This window comes from Neofelis nebulosa, chromosome X (assembly GCF_028018385.1).
Source record: "Neofelis nebulosa isolate mNeoNeb1 chromosome X, mNeoNeb1.pri, whole genome shotgun sequence".
NCBI lineage: Eukaryota > Metazoa > Chordata > Mammalia > Carnivora > Felidae > Neofelis > Neofelis nebulosa.
In genome coordinates this window covers 126,896,911-126,910,960 of record NC_080800.1, presented here as the reverse complement: position 1 = coordinate 126,910,960, position 14,050 = coordinate 126,896,911, and the positions used below count along the sequence as shown (strand labels likewise).

The following is a 14,050-nucleotide window of genomic DNA, read 5'->3' as shown; positions in this document are numbered from 1 at the left end:
CCTCTGGGCATTGAGGGCGTCCAGCCAGCCCTCCCTAGACAGCCACCCTCACCTCCCTTTCCGGCTCCATTGCCACCAGCCCGCCTCACGTTTCTGTTTCGTGATCCTCCTGTACCGTCTGCAGACACAAGGCTTGGGAAATATTAAAGCCCCTGAAGCGTGGTGCTGCTCTCGTCTCTATCCCCCTCATGCCCTCTCGTGACCCCGTGACCGAACCCTCGGAGGCTCAGGTGTCCCCAGACTGCAGCAGGAGCCTCTGCAACTTTGTTGTTTTGGCAAAGAGAAACTACTTTTATTTCCCGGGGATGGAGGAGAAGGGGCAAAGGGTGGGGGGGGGGGGGTGGCCAAAGTGCCGTTGTGTGGGACAGGGTTTACGTTTTCCGGTAGGAAGCAGACCTTTTTGTTGTCACAGCCGGGAGGGACTCATGCAGGTGACACCGAAGACACAGATGAGGCCTCCGTTCTGGAGGCGCTGGAGAGTTCAGAGCCGTCGTCAACCTTCTTCCCGAAAAGCTGCATGATGCAGTTTCGAAACTGGCGGGGCAGAAAGCGCTACTCAGCAGAGCGGAAAGGGCCCACATACCGTGCTAAAGGTCGTTCTTGGGGAATTCTGAGGAGGCTATTCATTAGGGGGCACCTTGATGACTGAGCACCTTCTCCGCTACCATTGAGAGTCCCGTGCAGAGACTGGAACAGACCTGAGGTTGTTACTCGCACATGGGGATGGTCTGCTCCTGACTGCTCGCTCATCTGAGCCATCGAATTTAGACTCTGATGGTGACTATTGTGCGTCAAGTTGTAACACCACACCCCCCTCTCCAAAGCTACGTTCAAGGACTAACCCCTAGAGCCTGTGAATGTGACCTTATTTGGAAATAGGGTCCTTGCAGATGTGATGAAGATATACATTGCCATGAGGTCATGCTAGAGTGGAGTGGGCCCTAATCCAACCACTGGTGTCATTATGAGAAGGGAATTTGGACACAGACTCAGAGAAGGTCACGTGGAGGTGAAGGCAGAGATCGGGGTGACTTGTCTAGGAGCCAAGGGACACCAAGGACCGCTGGCCACCACCGGAGGCTAGGAGACGGATGGGAACGGATTTGCCCTCAGAGCCCTCAGAAGGAAACAACCCTGCCCACGCCTTGACCCCGGACTTCTGGCCTCCAGAACCGGGAGAGAATACATCTCTGTTGTTTTAAGCGCCCCCCCCCCCCGCCCCAGTTTGTGGTACTTTGTTATGGCAGCCCCAGGAAACTTATACAGTGACCAAAGAGGACGCCAACTAAGGGGCCCATGCATAGGGCGACCCATTTCCAGAATGTCTGGGAAGAGACTCAGAGGCGTTTTAGTGAAAAGGGATGTGATTGTCATCTTGTTTCTATCCCGTCGATTCTGAGGCCACGCAGGCACTAGTTAGACCACAGTCTAGCTACTACTTCATGTCTACAGCCAAGAGAATCTTCTGGCACCAAGAGGGCCCCAGTGCATTTCCCCTATAAAGAGATTTGTAATGTATTCATTTCTCAAGTTATACCTCGTATCATCACTGGGATAACCCCAATGTCTTGAGACTGCAGACGAGGGGCATCTCCTGTATATTCTAGGCCTATTCTTGACCACCTCCAGCTCCCTCCAACATCAAAACCCTCGCAAATAAAACACATAATTACGGAAATCAGTAACACAAGAAGTGAACTGAATGGGAGAATTGACTTAGCTGAGGAATTCATTTGACATCTACCTACTGAGTGTCCACCGTGTGCCAGACTGTCTCAGGGCGATCGGCAGTGGACAAAAAGAGCAACGTTCTCTGCCCTCGTGAGCTCCATTACAGATAATTCTCTCAGGACGCAACAGGAAGGGATAACAATGTGGAGAGGGTGAAAGCAAACTTCAAAAGCCTGGAGAGGTCCAGAAGTGCAGACGTCTTGTCTAGGAGGGCCAGTTTGGGGAGGGGAGAATGGAGACTCAAGTAAACAAGTACAAGTACAAGGCAAGAGAGCCTAGGGTTCCACAAGCAAAAGCCAGACCTAAAAAGAGACTCACATGAACCAGGAAACAGGAGTCAGGGCTACAAAGACACTCTAGGTATTGAGTTGCCAACAGTGGAGTCCCGGGGGATCAACTGTGTCCTACTTAATGCCTGAACATTACAGAAAGAGTGCGTGCTTAATGAACTCTGCAGGGAGCCAAGGGCCAGGCCAGACTGAGCGGGGCCTTGGAGCAACTGTGACATGAAGGGGGGGGGGGGAAGGGACAGAAGAGCTAGTTGGAAGGAATGGGGACTGGGTCTGGCACGATGCCAGGCCCCTGCGAGGGCCCCTGGACCTTTCTGGTCACCATCAAGTCACACATTGCATCTCAGTGAAGTAGATTTGATGGATTCAAGGAAGAGGAAGCCAAATTGTGCTTGGAAGATGGTAAGCCTCAGCGGTCACCTGTAACCTCCCGAGGGATCTAGGAGTCACAGGCAATTTGCTGCTGAGGCTGAGTATACTGGCCCATGACGGCTACCGTCTGGTGAGACCTCGGGCGGGACCACAGCGGGCCCCCTCGAACTAACCTACAAAGTCGCAAAAGCCTCATGCGGGTGCAGCCGAGAAGGGCCTCTCTGCGTCCTTATTGGGGTTAGGGTTTAAAAACGGAAAGATGAAGACTGAGAGGACAGTTGTGCCTATCAAAGTGGGAAGGGCACAGCCAGGGTCAATGCAGACACGTTCGGGCGCTCCTTCGGGTGTGAGCAGCAGGACAACCCTGAGGCCGACAGAACGGGAGAGCAGCAACGTGCGCAACTGCGCTGTGCCGGGCCAAGACTCCGACACGATCCACGGGGAGGGCTGGCTGGGGCTAGGTCACGTGCTGAGCCTTCTCTGGTCGTTGTCCTGGAGGTCATTAACAGGCACCCCCTCGACATGATTCCAGGCAGGAGCCATCGCTGGGCTCTCCGGGGGTAAATTCCTAGTTTGCTCTGCCAACGGTGTGACTTACCTGCCGGTTCATAAAGACATAGATGATGGGGTTGTAAATAGTGGCACTTTTGGCAAAGTAGGCCGGCAGGGCGGCCACCAGAGGATGGAAGGCGTAGCCAGGGTGGGCAGCGGCGAAGCACGCAAAGAAAGTGTAGGGCCCCCAGCAGACGCAGTAGGCGAAGATCATGACCATCACCATGCGAGTCACCTCCTTCTCCGCCTTCTGGGTGGACTCGGATTCTTTTTGCTGCTTTGCCACCTGGGGGAGACAGAGATTCGTGCCTGGGGACGGTGCGTGGGAGAGTCCTTCGGGGCTCTGTATCCAGAGGGCTCCGTGTTGCCGTTGCCTGGGCCGTGAGTCAGGGAGGCGGCGAGAGACAGGTGGCCTGGGGACGTGGAGTCATGGAGACGAGGAGATGGGCCCACCCCGGGCAGGTCAGCGGCCAGCGGCCAGCTCCCACCTGAGTGAGCCCGCAGCCTGGCTCAGGCTGGACCGGGCCGGCCTTGATGGAGCTTGTGTAGGCTCTGAGGTAGCACAGAGCCTGCCCTGGTGAAGATGGCCTTGAAGGGCCTTCCAAGCTCTTGGCTTAGCCTGGCTCCCGTTAGGAGTTTGGGAAGGAGCTAAGGAGGCCATCTTAGCCTCGCCCGGTCCCTTATCAGCGTGTTTCCTGCCCGCCCCCCCATGCTTAACTCTGAGGGGCGGATCGGGGGAAGACACAGAGGCTGGACACTGTCTGCTGCGGGCAGGGACACAGCCCCGAGCTAACAAGGCCCAAGCCATGGTTGGACACCTGTGGGAGCTGGTGAGGTTGCTTCTGATCCCTGATCACCGGCGGGGTTGGGGGAGGAAGCAGGGTGGGGGCACACTGCAGGCTGAAGGCAGGGAGCCTGTGGCCTTCACTCGGGCTGCCTACGTAGAGGGCTAGGAGTGGCCAGGGACGGGGTCAACTTCCCAGTGAGGACAGTGGAGAGCGGGTCTGGGTGGCACATGGCACATGTGAAGCCACTCCTTGGCCTGCCCCACAGCCCCATGAAGGGGACAAGGTCACTCTGGTGGCAGCTTTTCAAAAGCACCTTTTGATCTGCAGGGTTCACTTGCGGATCTGGCTGGCTGCTCTCCACTCCCCGGGAAAGGCAGGCTTTCTACCCAGGGGAGGACCGTCCCGGGTCACGGAAGAAATGCGGCTCTGCTCCCTTATTGGGAGCATGAAGTTGGGGACGGTCCCTTCATATCGTGTAGGGACAAGGACAAGGGAGCCAGGACTGCAGGCACAGCCCCAAAGGAATTGGAGGATTCAGGCCTGCTTTGAGGGCAGGAGAGAGATTCTCTGTCCCAGCCTAAGTGTCCTTGGCTCCCACGATCCTATCGGCAGGGGGTAGAGCCAGGAGAGTTCGGGGGCTCACCGCTCGGATGGCCAGCCACACTTGGAGGTAACAGAGCACGATGACGCTGAGGGGGATGATGCAGCACGTGATCATGAGGACGATCATGTAGGACTGCACGCCGGGGTACGAGCTGCCACTGAACACGTCGGGCCCGCATGATGTCTTCAGGCCGTGGGGCCAGTACCTGGAGAGAAGTGCTGGCAGCCTGTCCTGATGCAGGCAGGGCACCCTGGGGCCCCCCAGTCCAGGCATGCCACTGACTTGGGGAGGACGATTGGTGGCTTGTTTTAATTAAGGTGAAATTTACATTGCATGAATTCACCTTTTTTTTTTTTTTTGAAGTTTATTTAATTATTATTGGAGAGACAGAGAGAGAGAGAGAGAGAGTGTGTGTGTGTGTGTTCATGAGCAGGGCAGGGGCAGAGAGAGAGGGAGAGAGAGAATCCCAAGTAGGCTCTGCACTATCAGCATGGAGCCCAACATGGGGCTCGATCTCATGAACCGTGAGATCATGACCTGAGCCGAGATCACTTAACTGACAGAGCCACTCAGGTGCCCCTCATCAACCATTTTTGAAGCGAGCTATTCAATCTGACAGCACCTTCACAGTATTGTGCAACCACCACCTCTGTCTAGTTCCAGAACGTTTTCACTGGTCTTATAGCCCCTTGTGTTTTTATTGTGGTAAAATACATATAGCATCTGAGCCTGCAAAGAAGCAGCCTGGCCAAGACACAAATGACCTATGGGCCCAGGTGTACCTACAACCCAAGAAGCCTCTGAAAGGGAAGCCCCTGAGAATGTGCGAGACGTAGGCCTAGGGCAGAGTGGGTGAGACGGCCCTGCTTTCACTTATAGCTGCTCCTGTGGCTTGAGCTTGTCGCCTTTCTCTGTGTGCACCCATGAGCCGTTCCTTTTTGGCAGAAACAGACCTTTCCAGAGGCTCAGAGATCACAGGACCTATTTCCATGTCGCAGCCAGGCAGATTTATATGTTCATAGGCACCGCACCCTCAAAGGGGGTCACAGGGACATCGGGTCCATCCTCACTTTAGTCATGGGGCCGCGGAGGCCCAGAAACAGGAAGCGACTGACCCCACGGTTACAAATGGAGTCATGTGTCTGACCCTCCCCGCTGTCCTTCACCGTCTGTCCTAAATGAGCTGCATGCCTGACATACTGGCCTCCTTACCTGCTCCAGCCAAAGATGGGCGGGGCTGTCCACACAGCGGCCCAGATCCAGGAGAAGGCAATGCCCGCAATGGCTAGCTTGGCATCAAATCTCACATTGCCAAAGGGCTTGCAGACTACCAGCCACCTCTCCCAGGAAATGATGGCCAGGGACCAGAGACCCGTGATCCCTGCAGGGGAGAGCAGGCAGATGAGGGCTTTGAGCCTCCAACATCACTTCTTCCACCCAGACCAGCCGATAGCTTTTAGGATCAAGAGACATCCTCCCCACCCATGTGAAAAACCTAATTCTCCAAAAAGTGTGTTTAGCTCCAGGGGGCAGTGGACCTCTTGGTCAATTTGTCTGACACCCTCTTTCCCCATTCCTTCCTCTTGGGCCTCTAACACCCCGATTCCTGTCTTCCTCCTAGTTGGCCACCAGCCTTTCTTCGGATGCAGACGCAACTCCCGATGGCCATGCATGCCCCACGTGACCACACTGAGGTGCTGTGGTCCCAGCCAAGGGCAAGGAAACGGGACGTGTCCGGTGACCTGTGGCCCTTCGGCCCATATGCACGTTCACCTAGGCTTCCAGATTTCCCACTGCTGCCCTCCCCCCGGCAGGTGGAGATCATGTCTCCATGCCCTGCTTAGACACTGGAGGTCTGTGGGCAGAGTTTAGGGCTCCATTAACTGGGGCGGGTAAAAGGACAGCTTTTTTTCCACTAAAAACTCTAATGGACCCTTGGCATCGCCTTCCATTATGAGCATGGCAGCATTAGCAGTGCCTGTGACTTGGTCACTTTACAGAGGCAGCAGACACTTCCCTATATCACCATATTCATTACCACTTTGAAATTTCAGTGGCTGTCGGGCCAGATCCGGTTATTTGATACTTTAATAAAGAATGGTGTCATCAATACTTCTAAAAAATGCATTTACTCATAATTTTAGTGAAGGACTATGTCACTCATTAATATTTAATACTTTGATCACTATATTCGGTATCATGGGACTCCTTTGTAGTTCTATGGATCTTATTGTGCATGTTGGCAAACATTCTTCTGAGGAGGGGTCCGCAGGCTTTCCCTGGTCACTGCCGTTCTATACCTTTGGGAGAGCGCTGGGCCGTCATCTGTAAAACGAGGGGCAGTTAGATATGGCGGGGGGCGGCGTCCTGCCCTGTACAGTGTGTGGGCCTCGTGTTGGCACCTACCTCACAGGGATATGAGGGGCCGATGTGCTCATTTCAATCTTGCCCCTGTGTCCTGCCCCCATTTCACCGATGCGCAGTAGCAATTCAAACCTGCAGCCAGGGTCCCCCTGCCTTCCCCAGGCCCTGGCTGTCCTAGCGTCTTTTTTTTTTTTTTTTCCTCCTCTTCACGTCCACCTCTCAGAATCTGAATTGGAGACCAGTTTAGGTGGCAGTTGGATGAACCCGAGTTAGATGTGGGTGCTCAGGACCCAGGATTGGAGACCCCGTGGTCCTGGGAAACTTAAAACGGAAGAGCAGTGGTGTGATGGCTGGGGGCCCGGAGGCAGGCCAGCCTCGAGCCCTCGGCCCTGTGGGAGGGGTAGCTCCCTCGTGCTCCTGCGGGCACGGCCTTTGCTCTCTCACTCGGCCTCTTCCCGGGTCTCTCCCGCCAGCCTCCGCCTCCCGGAATCAAGTCCGCGCCCCTGCGTGTGCCTGGCCTCATAGTCCGCTCGGCCACCGGCCAATGCTCACCTGTCCTCTGCCCACCCAGCTGCCGCCTGCACCCTGCTCTCCTTGGCCACCTCGGCCCAGCTCCCTTCTCATCTCGCTGACTCAACGTCTGGGTGCTCCCTCGTCTCCTCCTGCACACGGTCCTCTGAGGGGGCGGATGGCGCCCCGTGCTCACTATCTGGGATAGGGACCCCTCTTTCCGGGACTCGGGAGTGCCTCGGGGAAGGGATCGTATGCTCCTGGTGCCCCCCACATGGGTTCTTCTCTGCCAAGGTTGGCCTGAGCAGGGCCCAGGCCCACAAAGATGTGAGTGATGGGGACCGGGATCTGAGATCTAGTTTCAGGATCTCAAAAGCTCTAACGGGAAGCGCTGCTTTCTCTGGGAAAAGCTGACACAGATGAGCTGAAAGAACACACATCCCCAGTTTGAGTGGAACTTCTGTTTGGGGTGACCGGAGCCCTCCTTCCCACATTGTTCTGGGATTGTCCGTCTCCTCCTATGCCAGCTGCGTGGCCCTAGACCGGCCTGTCTCAGGGTAGGCACTCTGGATGCCCACTTGTTGGTCTGCAACCCACCCCCCCACGATGACCCCGGCCCAGGTTCCCCTACAGGTCTGTCTCCCTTCAAATGCGCACTGTGGGCACACCCGGGGGGTGCCGCGTGAATGTTTCCTTTACACACGGCAGGCTGGGTCTTCCCGGAGCCCAGGGCCCTGGCTAGCTTACCACACAAGGAGACAGTGTAGCCTTCCAGGACACACATGGGGTGGCCCAGCACAAAGTAGCCGTAGATCTGGTTCACGACGCTGATGGTGCTGGCGATGATGGTCTCCGCCAGGTCAGCCACCGCCAAATTCACCAGGATCCAGTTCAGAGGGTGGCGCAGCTTCTTGAACTTCATGGTGGCTGCCAGCACAAGCCCATTAGTGAAGACGGACGCAATGACCACGAAGATCATCCAGGCGCTGGTGACGTGGTACACCCATCGGGGCGCGATGTGGTAATTGGGACCTTCAAAGGGGCCTAGAAGGCAGGAGGTACAGCGCGGGGAGAGGAGCTGGGCATCGGCGTTACCCGACTGCACAGCTGTGCCCACCCCGCCCTCCCTTCCTCGTCAGAGTGTCGCGTTAACCCTCCCGCCCTCCTGCCCGCTACCCTTGCCTTTGCAACCAGCTCTTTCCCTCTAGCTTGGCCCGCCTGCGAACAACCTTCCGTGTTGTGATGGAATGGAGTGCTGGAACCTCATGGATGTTGTGAGGCATCCGTGTCTCACAGCAGAGGCCGTGGCCCGCCAGACAGGCATCCTTGAACTTAACAAAGCCGAACTCCTCACCAGCTATGCCGGGTATCACCCCCCATCGGATTTGCCACCCCCGTACACGGGCTGGCCCTCTGGGGTGCCGTGGGCAGGCCTCTGCTCCCTCAAACCCCTGCACCCGCCGCGCTGCTTCCCGTGACTGCTGCATGCCTCACTGTCATGGGACCTTTGCTCACATTCTCCCCTGCACCGCGGTCCTCTTCTCTCCCATACCGTAAAGCCCAGCTCGGATGGCCTTGCTTCCCGGAAGCCTTTCCGGATTCCTAAGCCGAGTGTCAACTCAGCCCCTTGGGACCGCCACCTCAGTGTACCTGTGTGACATCCTACACTGTACTGGAGCCACCCACGCGCGCGTCTCGTCGTATCCCATGTGGCAGGTTCGATGCACAGTCAGTGCTCAGAAAATGGATGAATGAATGAGTTCTGGGTTGAGTTGTGTCCCCCCATGAGAACGACATGTCGGGGTCGTGACCCCCAGGACCTGTGGAGGGGACCTTATTTGGAGACGGGGTCTGCACAGAGATGATCAAGTTACCGTGCGGTCATTAGCACGGGCCCCAATCCCGTAGGACTGGGTCCTCACGAAAAGGGGTAGTTTGGACACAGAGACACGCACACGGGGAGAAGGTCACGTGAAGATCAAGGCCGAGATCCGGCGATGCTTCCACAGGCCGAGCAACGCCGCAGATGGCCGGGAAGAGCCAGAAACCGGAGGAGAGGCCCGGAGCGGACTCTCCCTCGGAGTCACCGGAAGGAGCCAACCCGGCCCACGCCCGGACCTCAGACTCCTCGTAAGCCAAGGAGTTTCTCTTGTGTGAGCCACTCAGCGTGTGGTGCTGTTACAGCCGCCCTACGAAACACACGCAACGAAAAGGAAGGGTAACTCCCCTTTATTACAACGCAGCGGCTCTACACCTGTCGTGCTAAAGGACTTTTTTTACCACCATCATTTTTGGCAAAATACTTAAAGGGATGATACGCCAGTGCCTGCCGCCATGTACCAAAGCCTTATGACGCCCAGGAAAGCATCCACGCAGGGTCCCCACATTTACCAGGACACTTCAGTTGTGTGCCACAAAAGCCCAGCTCGAACTAGTTTTAGAAGAGTAGGGCTTTCTTGGGTCCCCTGGCTAGGAGGGCTGGGGTAGATGCCAATCGCCCCCAGCACAACCAGACCCCCACAGCACCCGTGATGTTCCAGCACCCTGTGCGTGAGCTTTGTTCATTGCTTTCACGGGGAGCTCCTGGAAACCCATCAGCAATGCCCACAGCCATGCTAGGTGGCACAGGCCCCCTGGGGACAGACCTCTGACTACCGAAGGCCCGCGTGCTATCAGTTTCTGTACAGAAGGAAGTGGAGGAAACCACGGGGCTGCTGATAGACCGGAGAACAGAGGACCCCGAATTGCCAACGGGTCTTGCCCAGAAACTACAGCGGGTTAGTCCGAGAACAGCAGCTGGGACTGGGAGGTGTACGGAACGCTCCAGCTTTTGAACAATTTCAAAACGAAGCAGCCAGAGCATCCTTCCCGGACAGTCTGCCAAGTCCAAATTGGACAGGGCAGGGACAAGAGGGACGGGGCTGTGCACAGTGGGGGAGGGGATGGACTGCTCCGAATGTGGGAGGTCACAGGGGAGGGTCCTCTAGTGGCGCAAGCAGAGCCCGTGTTCCAGCCTGCCCCTCTCTTCTGAACTCTCCAGGACCAACTTCATAAAGAAGTGGGCACCACAAGGGTATCACTGTCAACTCCCGGGGGGAAGGTGTTCTGAAGAAATTCAGGGAGGGAGTGAATTGGGTGTGGGGGCAGGCGAGGAAGCAAGATTTCTGTGAATATACCTTCTTCTCTAGATTTTAATTCGGAACCTTGTGAATATTTTATTACACGATTTTAAAACAACATTAAAATTTAAAAAGCAATCCCTGAAAATCAAAAATAAAACAAATGAACCTAAATGCATATCCACTCAGAGGCATAATCACACAGAGAGGGACTGTTCTAAACGACTTGGAAGGGCACTAGTTTGACTATTCGAACCTGGTGGCATAGACCCTAAGGACGAAAAGACCTGTCCAAATGTTGAGTTTTGGGTATGCATGTTGTTGATGGCGGTGTCAGTGTCATTACTCTGAGACCATTGTGAGTTTGTGTGATAAAAAGCAAATGAGTAATTGAATCATATTCTAATTCTTTTACCCAAAGCCCTTGAGAACAGGATTCTTAGTGGGAGAGAAAAGAGACCCAGAGGTCAAACCCAACTGGCTCCACTGGGAAACCAAGTCATTACTTTGGAGTGGGAGAAATAAAAGGAAAGAAGAAGCATTTCTTCTGCCTTTCCCATACACTCTGTGTCCCTGGGGAAGCCAAGAGTAGATGAGGGAATGTTTCAGTCTATCCAAGGACTCCAACTAATAGATGAAGACAGGGTGAGGAAGTCAGAATGTCACCATTTTGCAACCCCCAGCGGTTTCGTGGGTCCAAGCATTGAGGTCAGCAGCTGCCAACACCCCAGAAAAAGGGGCACCCTCCTGATGGTGAGGAGATCCAACCAAACACAAAACCGATCCAACTGGCCTCTAAGCAGATCTTCAGATCAACTACTGATTTACAGACACATAATGATGAACAAGATGGGAAGGGGCATGGGAAGCCACACACGGGAAACCATCAGCAAGTCCAAAGTGGAGGGGTCCGGGGACAGACGACCCATTCCCTTGAACAAATAAATTACAAGGAGGTAGAGAGGGAGCCCCTGACTTCAAAGAGGACAAAAAGAGATAATGATCGATCTGAGCGTGTGGACCTTATCGGAGCCCTGATTCAAGCAAGGTAAAAAAAAAATGTACGACCTTTTGTTCAACACTGGTTAAGAGATTCAATAATATCAAGGCAATGTTACCTTATAGGTGTGACAGTGGCATTGTGTTTATGTTTTAGAGTCCTTTCCTCTTACAGGTGTATACTGAAGATTTACAGACGGAATGGTGTCATGTCTTAGACCTGCTTCCAGGAATCAGCAGGAGTGGGTCCAGTTTGCTAGATACTTGAATTTTGCCAGGGGAAATGTACAAAAAGGAATCTCAGGCATCAGTGAAGGCCCAGGGGCCTCCAGGGAGGGCCCTGTTGTGTCGCCATCAAGGACATTTTGACAGAACAATCAGGTCAGGGCAAACTTGAGGGTTCTCAATTAGTTTGGCCTGGGAACCCTGGCTGTCAGGGAGCTGGTGTGGCTTCTGGAAACCATGGCACCTGAGACGTCCTTGAAGGAACAGATGGGGTGGTCTTTGGTTTGGAGGAGGGACCGGGGAAGGGGGGCCAGGGGCAGGGGGTCACTAACGTCCTCAGTTCTTTGCAAGGCTTGCACGCAAAGCGTTCGGACTGGCGCACTTCCAGGGCATAACTCGGGCCGCCTCCGCGGATGTTTCAGGTGTCTGTTGGGCCCGAGCCCTTTCTCCTGGGACACCTCCCAGCGGAAAGGCTGCCCTGGGAGCCAAGCGAGTCCCCTCCCCAAGAACATGCAGCCAAAGTCTGCAGGCCCCGGGGGGCAGAGTTGGACAGGACGGCCACTCCCGTCTCTTCCGACCCTGAGGTTGGAGAAGGCACCTACCCTCCTCCGGGCCACCTGCTGTTTGCCTCCTTTTGGCTTTGGGAGGTGCAAAACTGAGTCCAAGCTGGATTCTTTCCCAGGAAGCCAGGGCGGTGCGGCCAGAGAGACATGCCAGAACTGAACGTAACGGGTGCTTACTAGCGGCACGGGACCGCAAGGAAAGAGTCAATGAGCATTCCCGGGACAGTGGTTCGCAAAAGGTCTGGGAAGCCTGTGTGGTTTGGAAAGCCAAGTTGCATATTACGGTGTCCTTTTGTGTTCAGAAAGGACTGTCCCCCCCCCCCCCCCAATTTCATGGCATCATGAAGGTGAAGGGAGAAGGACCACCTCGGCCGCTGCTGACGTGTGTGGAAGAGAGCTTTCCTGGCGGGTGGGTGGCCAGCGGCCCTCCGCATGGCCACTCGGGCCTGGTGTCCCTGGAGGGCTGTCCAGCCTCCACGGCGCCCACTTGCTCACCTCTGGTGGTGTTGCTGTTGGTGTAGGTGAAGATGCTCGCCCGGGTGCTGTCCTCCAAGCTGGCGTGCGGCTGCCCGCCTGCAAGCCTCTGGGGGCCCCACCGCTGGGTCATGGCTCCGGAAAGCCCTGTCCCCAGTGCCTGCCAGCCCTGGCGCTGCTTGGGGGGTCACGGCGCTTTATAGCAGCCCGCGGGATCAGCCGGGGCTTCCTCACCTTAGAAGCTCCCAAACCCTTCCCCACCTGATCTCTTAATTGGGCCCGGGACTTAGACCTCCCCCTCCCCCACCCCCTGCCTCCTGGCTCCTAAGGTGAGCCTGCGAGGGCGGCTCAGAGGCTTTTCTGGGAACCCACTCGGAGTCCCCCTCCTGCTAAGGTGGCTGCAGGAGCTGCCTCGGGCCCTCGCTGATGTTTACGTGCGCTTTCCTCCCTACTGTGTGGTGCTCGCGCTTAGGCCATCTGGGCCCTAGTGTCGGCCTTTCCACATTGACGTGTGGGTTAGGGAAGCAGGCCGAGGCCCAGACCCGCCGTTGCCGCGTGGTTCTCCTCAGAGCCCCGGGGGGGGGGGGGCGGGCGGGGGGCCGGGAGACTTTGCCGCGGCCCGAAACGCAGCCTCCTCACAGGTCGGGCCATCTTGGTGGGCCCGCATGGTCGCGAGTGGTGCTGGCGGGGGCCCCTCCCCCAGGAAGGGAAAGACAGGCCTGGGGTGGGGCTCCCCTGCTCCCTTTTGCTTCCCAGGAGCCCACGGCCCCTGCGGTCACTGGGGAGCTCGTCCAGGCCCTGCCGGTGGCCTTCCCACAGCACCTGAAGGTGCCCACGGGCACTCAGGTTCCACCAGCTCGGGTCTCCTTGGCCTGAGTCCATGACCCTTCCCTGGACTGCTCCTGACGACACCTCCCTGCAGGCTTGCCTTCAAAAGCAAGCCTCTCAACCGAGTGTTCCAGACGGGCTGCCTCCTCTGTCCCTCTTGGCCCACTACAATCTGGCTGTGGCCTGGACTTGGCAGCGTTCCGACTGCAGGCGGATCGCCTAATTCTGCAGTCCCACCCCCGTCCCCCTCCGCAGGGGGGCACACCCTCTCTCCCGGGTCCTGTCAGCTCCTCTCTCCCGAAGGTCAGCTGTCTTCATCACCTCCTTGGGGCCGGCCTGAAGCTCAGTAAAGCCAAGCCACGGGCGTGCGACCTCACTCCCCTGCTCTCGGGGCCGTGACTCGTCAGCACCCCAGGCGGAGGCTCCCGGTAACATGGCTGGACGTCTGTGCCGCCCTGTGCGGCCACCCACAGTGGGAATGGCTCCCGGCACCGGTCCGGGCCTGCCACGCGCCTGGTGCCAGGCCAGGGGCTCTGTGTGGAATCGAAGGAACGGGTCCTGACCGCCGTCTTGCCAGGGCCCCCTGGTGGCCTGGAAAGCTGGGCTCGTTGTCCAAGGGCAGGAGAAAGCG

At 56.6% G+C, this 14,050-nt stretch overlaps 1 protein-coding gene across 4 annotated transcripts; it reads right to left on the bottom strand.

Moving 5' to 3' along the window:
• Window positions 1-270: 270 nt before the first annotated feature.
• LOC131502427 (long-wave-sensitive opsin 1) lies at window positions 271-12,780 on the bottom strand. Of its 4 annotated transcripts, XM_058713170.1 has the most exons (7): window positions 12,157-12,292; window positions 11,449-11,592; window positions 7,959-8,255; window positions 5,550-5,718; window positions 4,377-4,542; window positions 2,992-3,231; window positions 271-534 (listed from the first exon to the last, which is right to left on the bottom strand). In XM_058713170.1, the coding sequence occupies exons 3-7, from the start codon at window positions 8,188-8,190 to the stop codon at window positions 424-426; spliced, it is 918 nt and encodes a 305-aa protein (XP_058569153.1). In that variant the 5' UTR covers window positions 8,191-8,255; window positions 11,449-11,592; window positions 12,157-12,292; the 3' UTR covers window positions 271-423. The 4 variants fall into 4 exon arrangements, with proteins under 4 accessions (XP_058569153.1, XP_058569152.1, XP_058569151.1 ...); XM_058713169.1 differs by lacking the exons at window positions 11,449-11,592; window positions 12,157-12,292 and adding an exon at window positions 12,613-12,780 and having other exon boundaries at window positions 4,377-4,555; XM_058713168.1 differs by lacking the exons at window positions 11,449-11,592; window positions 12,157-12,292 and adding an exon at window positions 12,613-12,779.
• Window positions 12,781-14,050: the final 1,270 nt, after the last annotated feature.

Coding starts and splice junctions, on each gene's coding strand:
- LOC131502427 (XM_058713168.1), bottom strand. CDS start 12,724: ATGACCCAGCGGTGGGGCCCCCAGAGGCTTGCAGGCGGGCAGCCGCAC. Junction 8,256..12,612: donor CAACAGCAACACCACCAGAG/GTGAGCAAGTGG, acceptor CCTGCCTTCTAG/GCCCCTTTGAAGGTCCCAAT. Junction 5,719..7,958: donor CTACACTGTCTCCTTGTGTG/GTAAGCTAGCCA, acceptor TCTCCCCTGCAG/GGATCACGGGTCTCTGGTCC.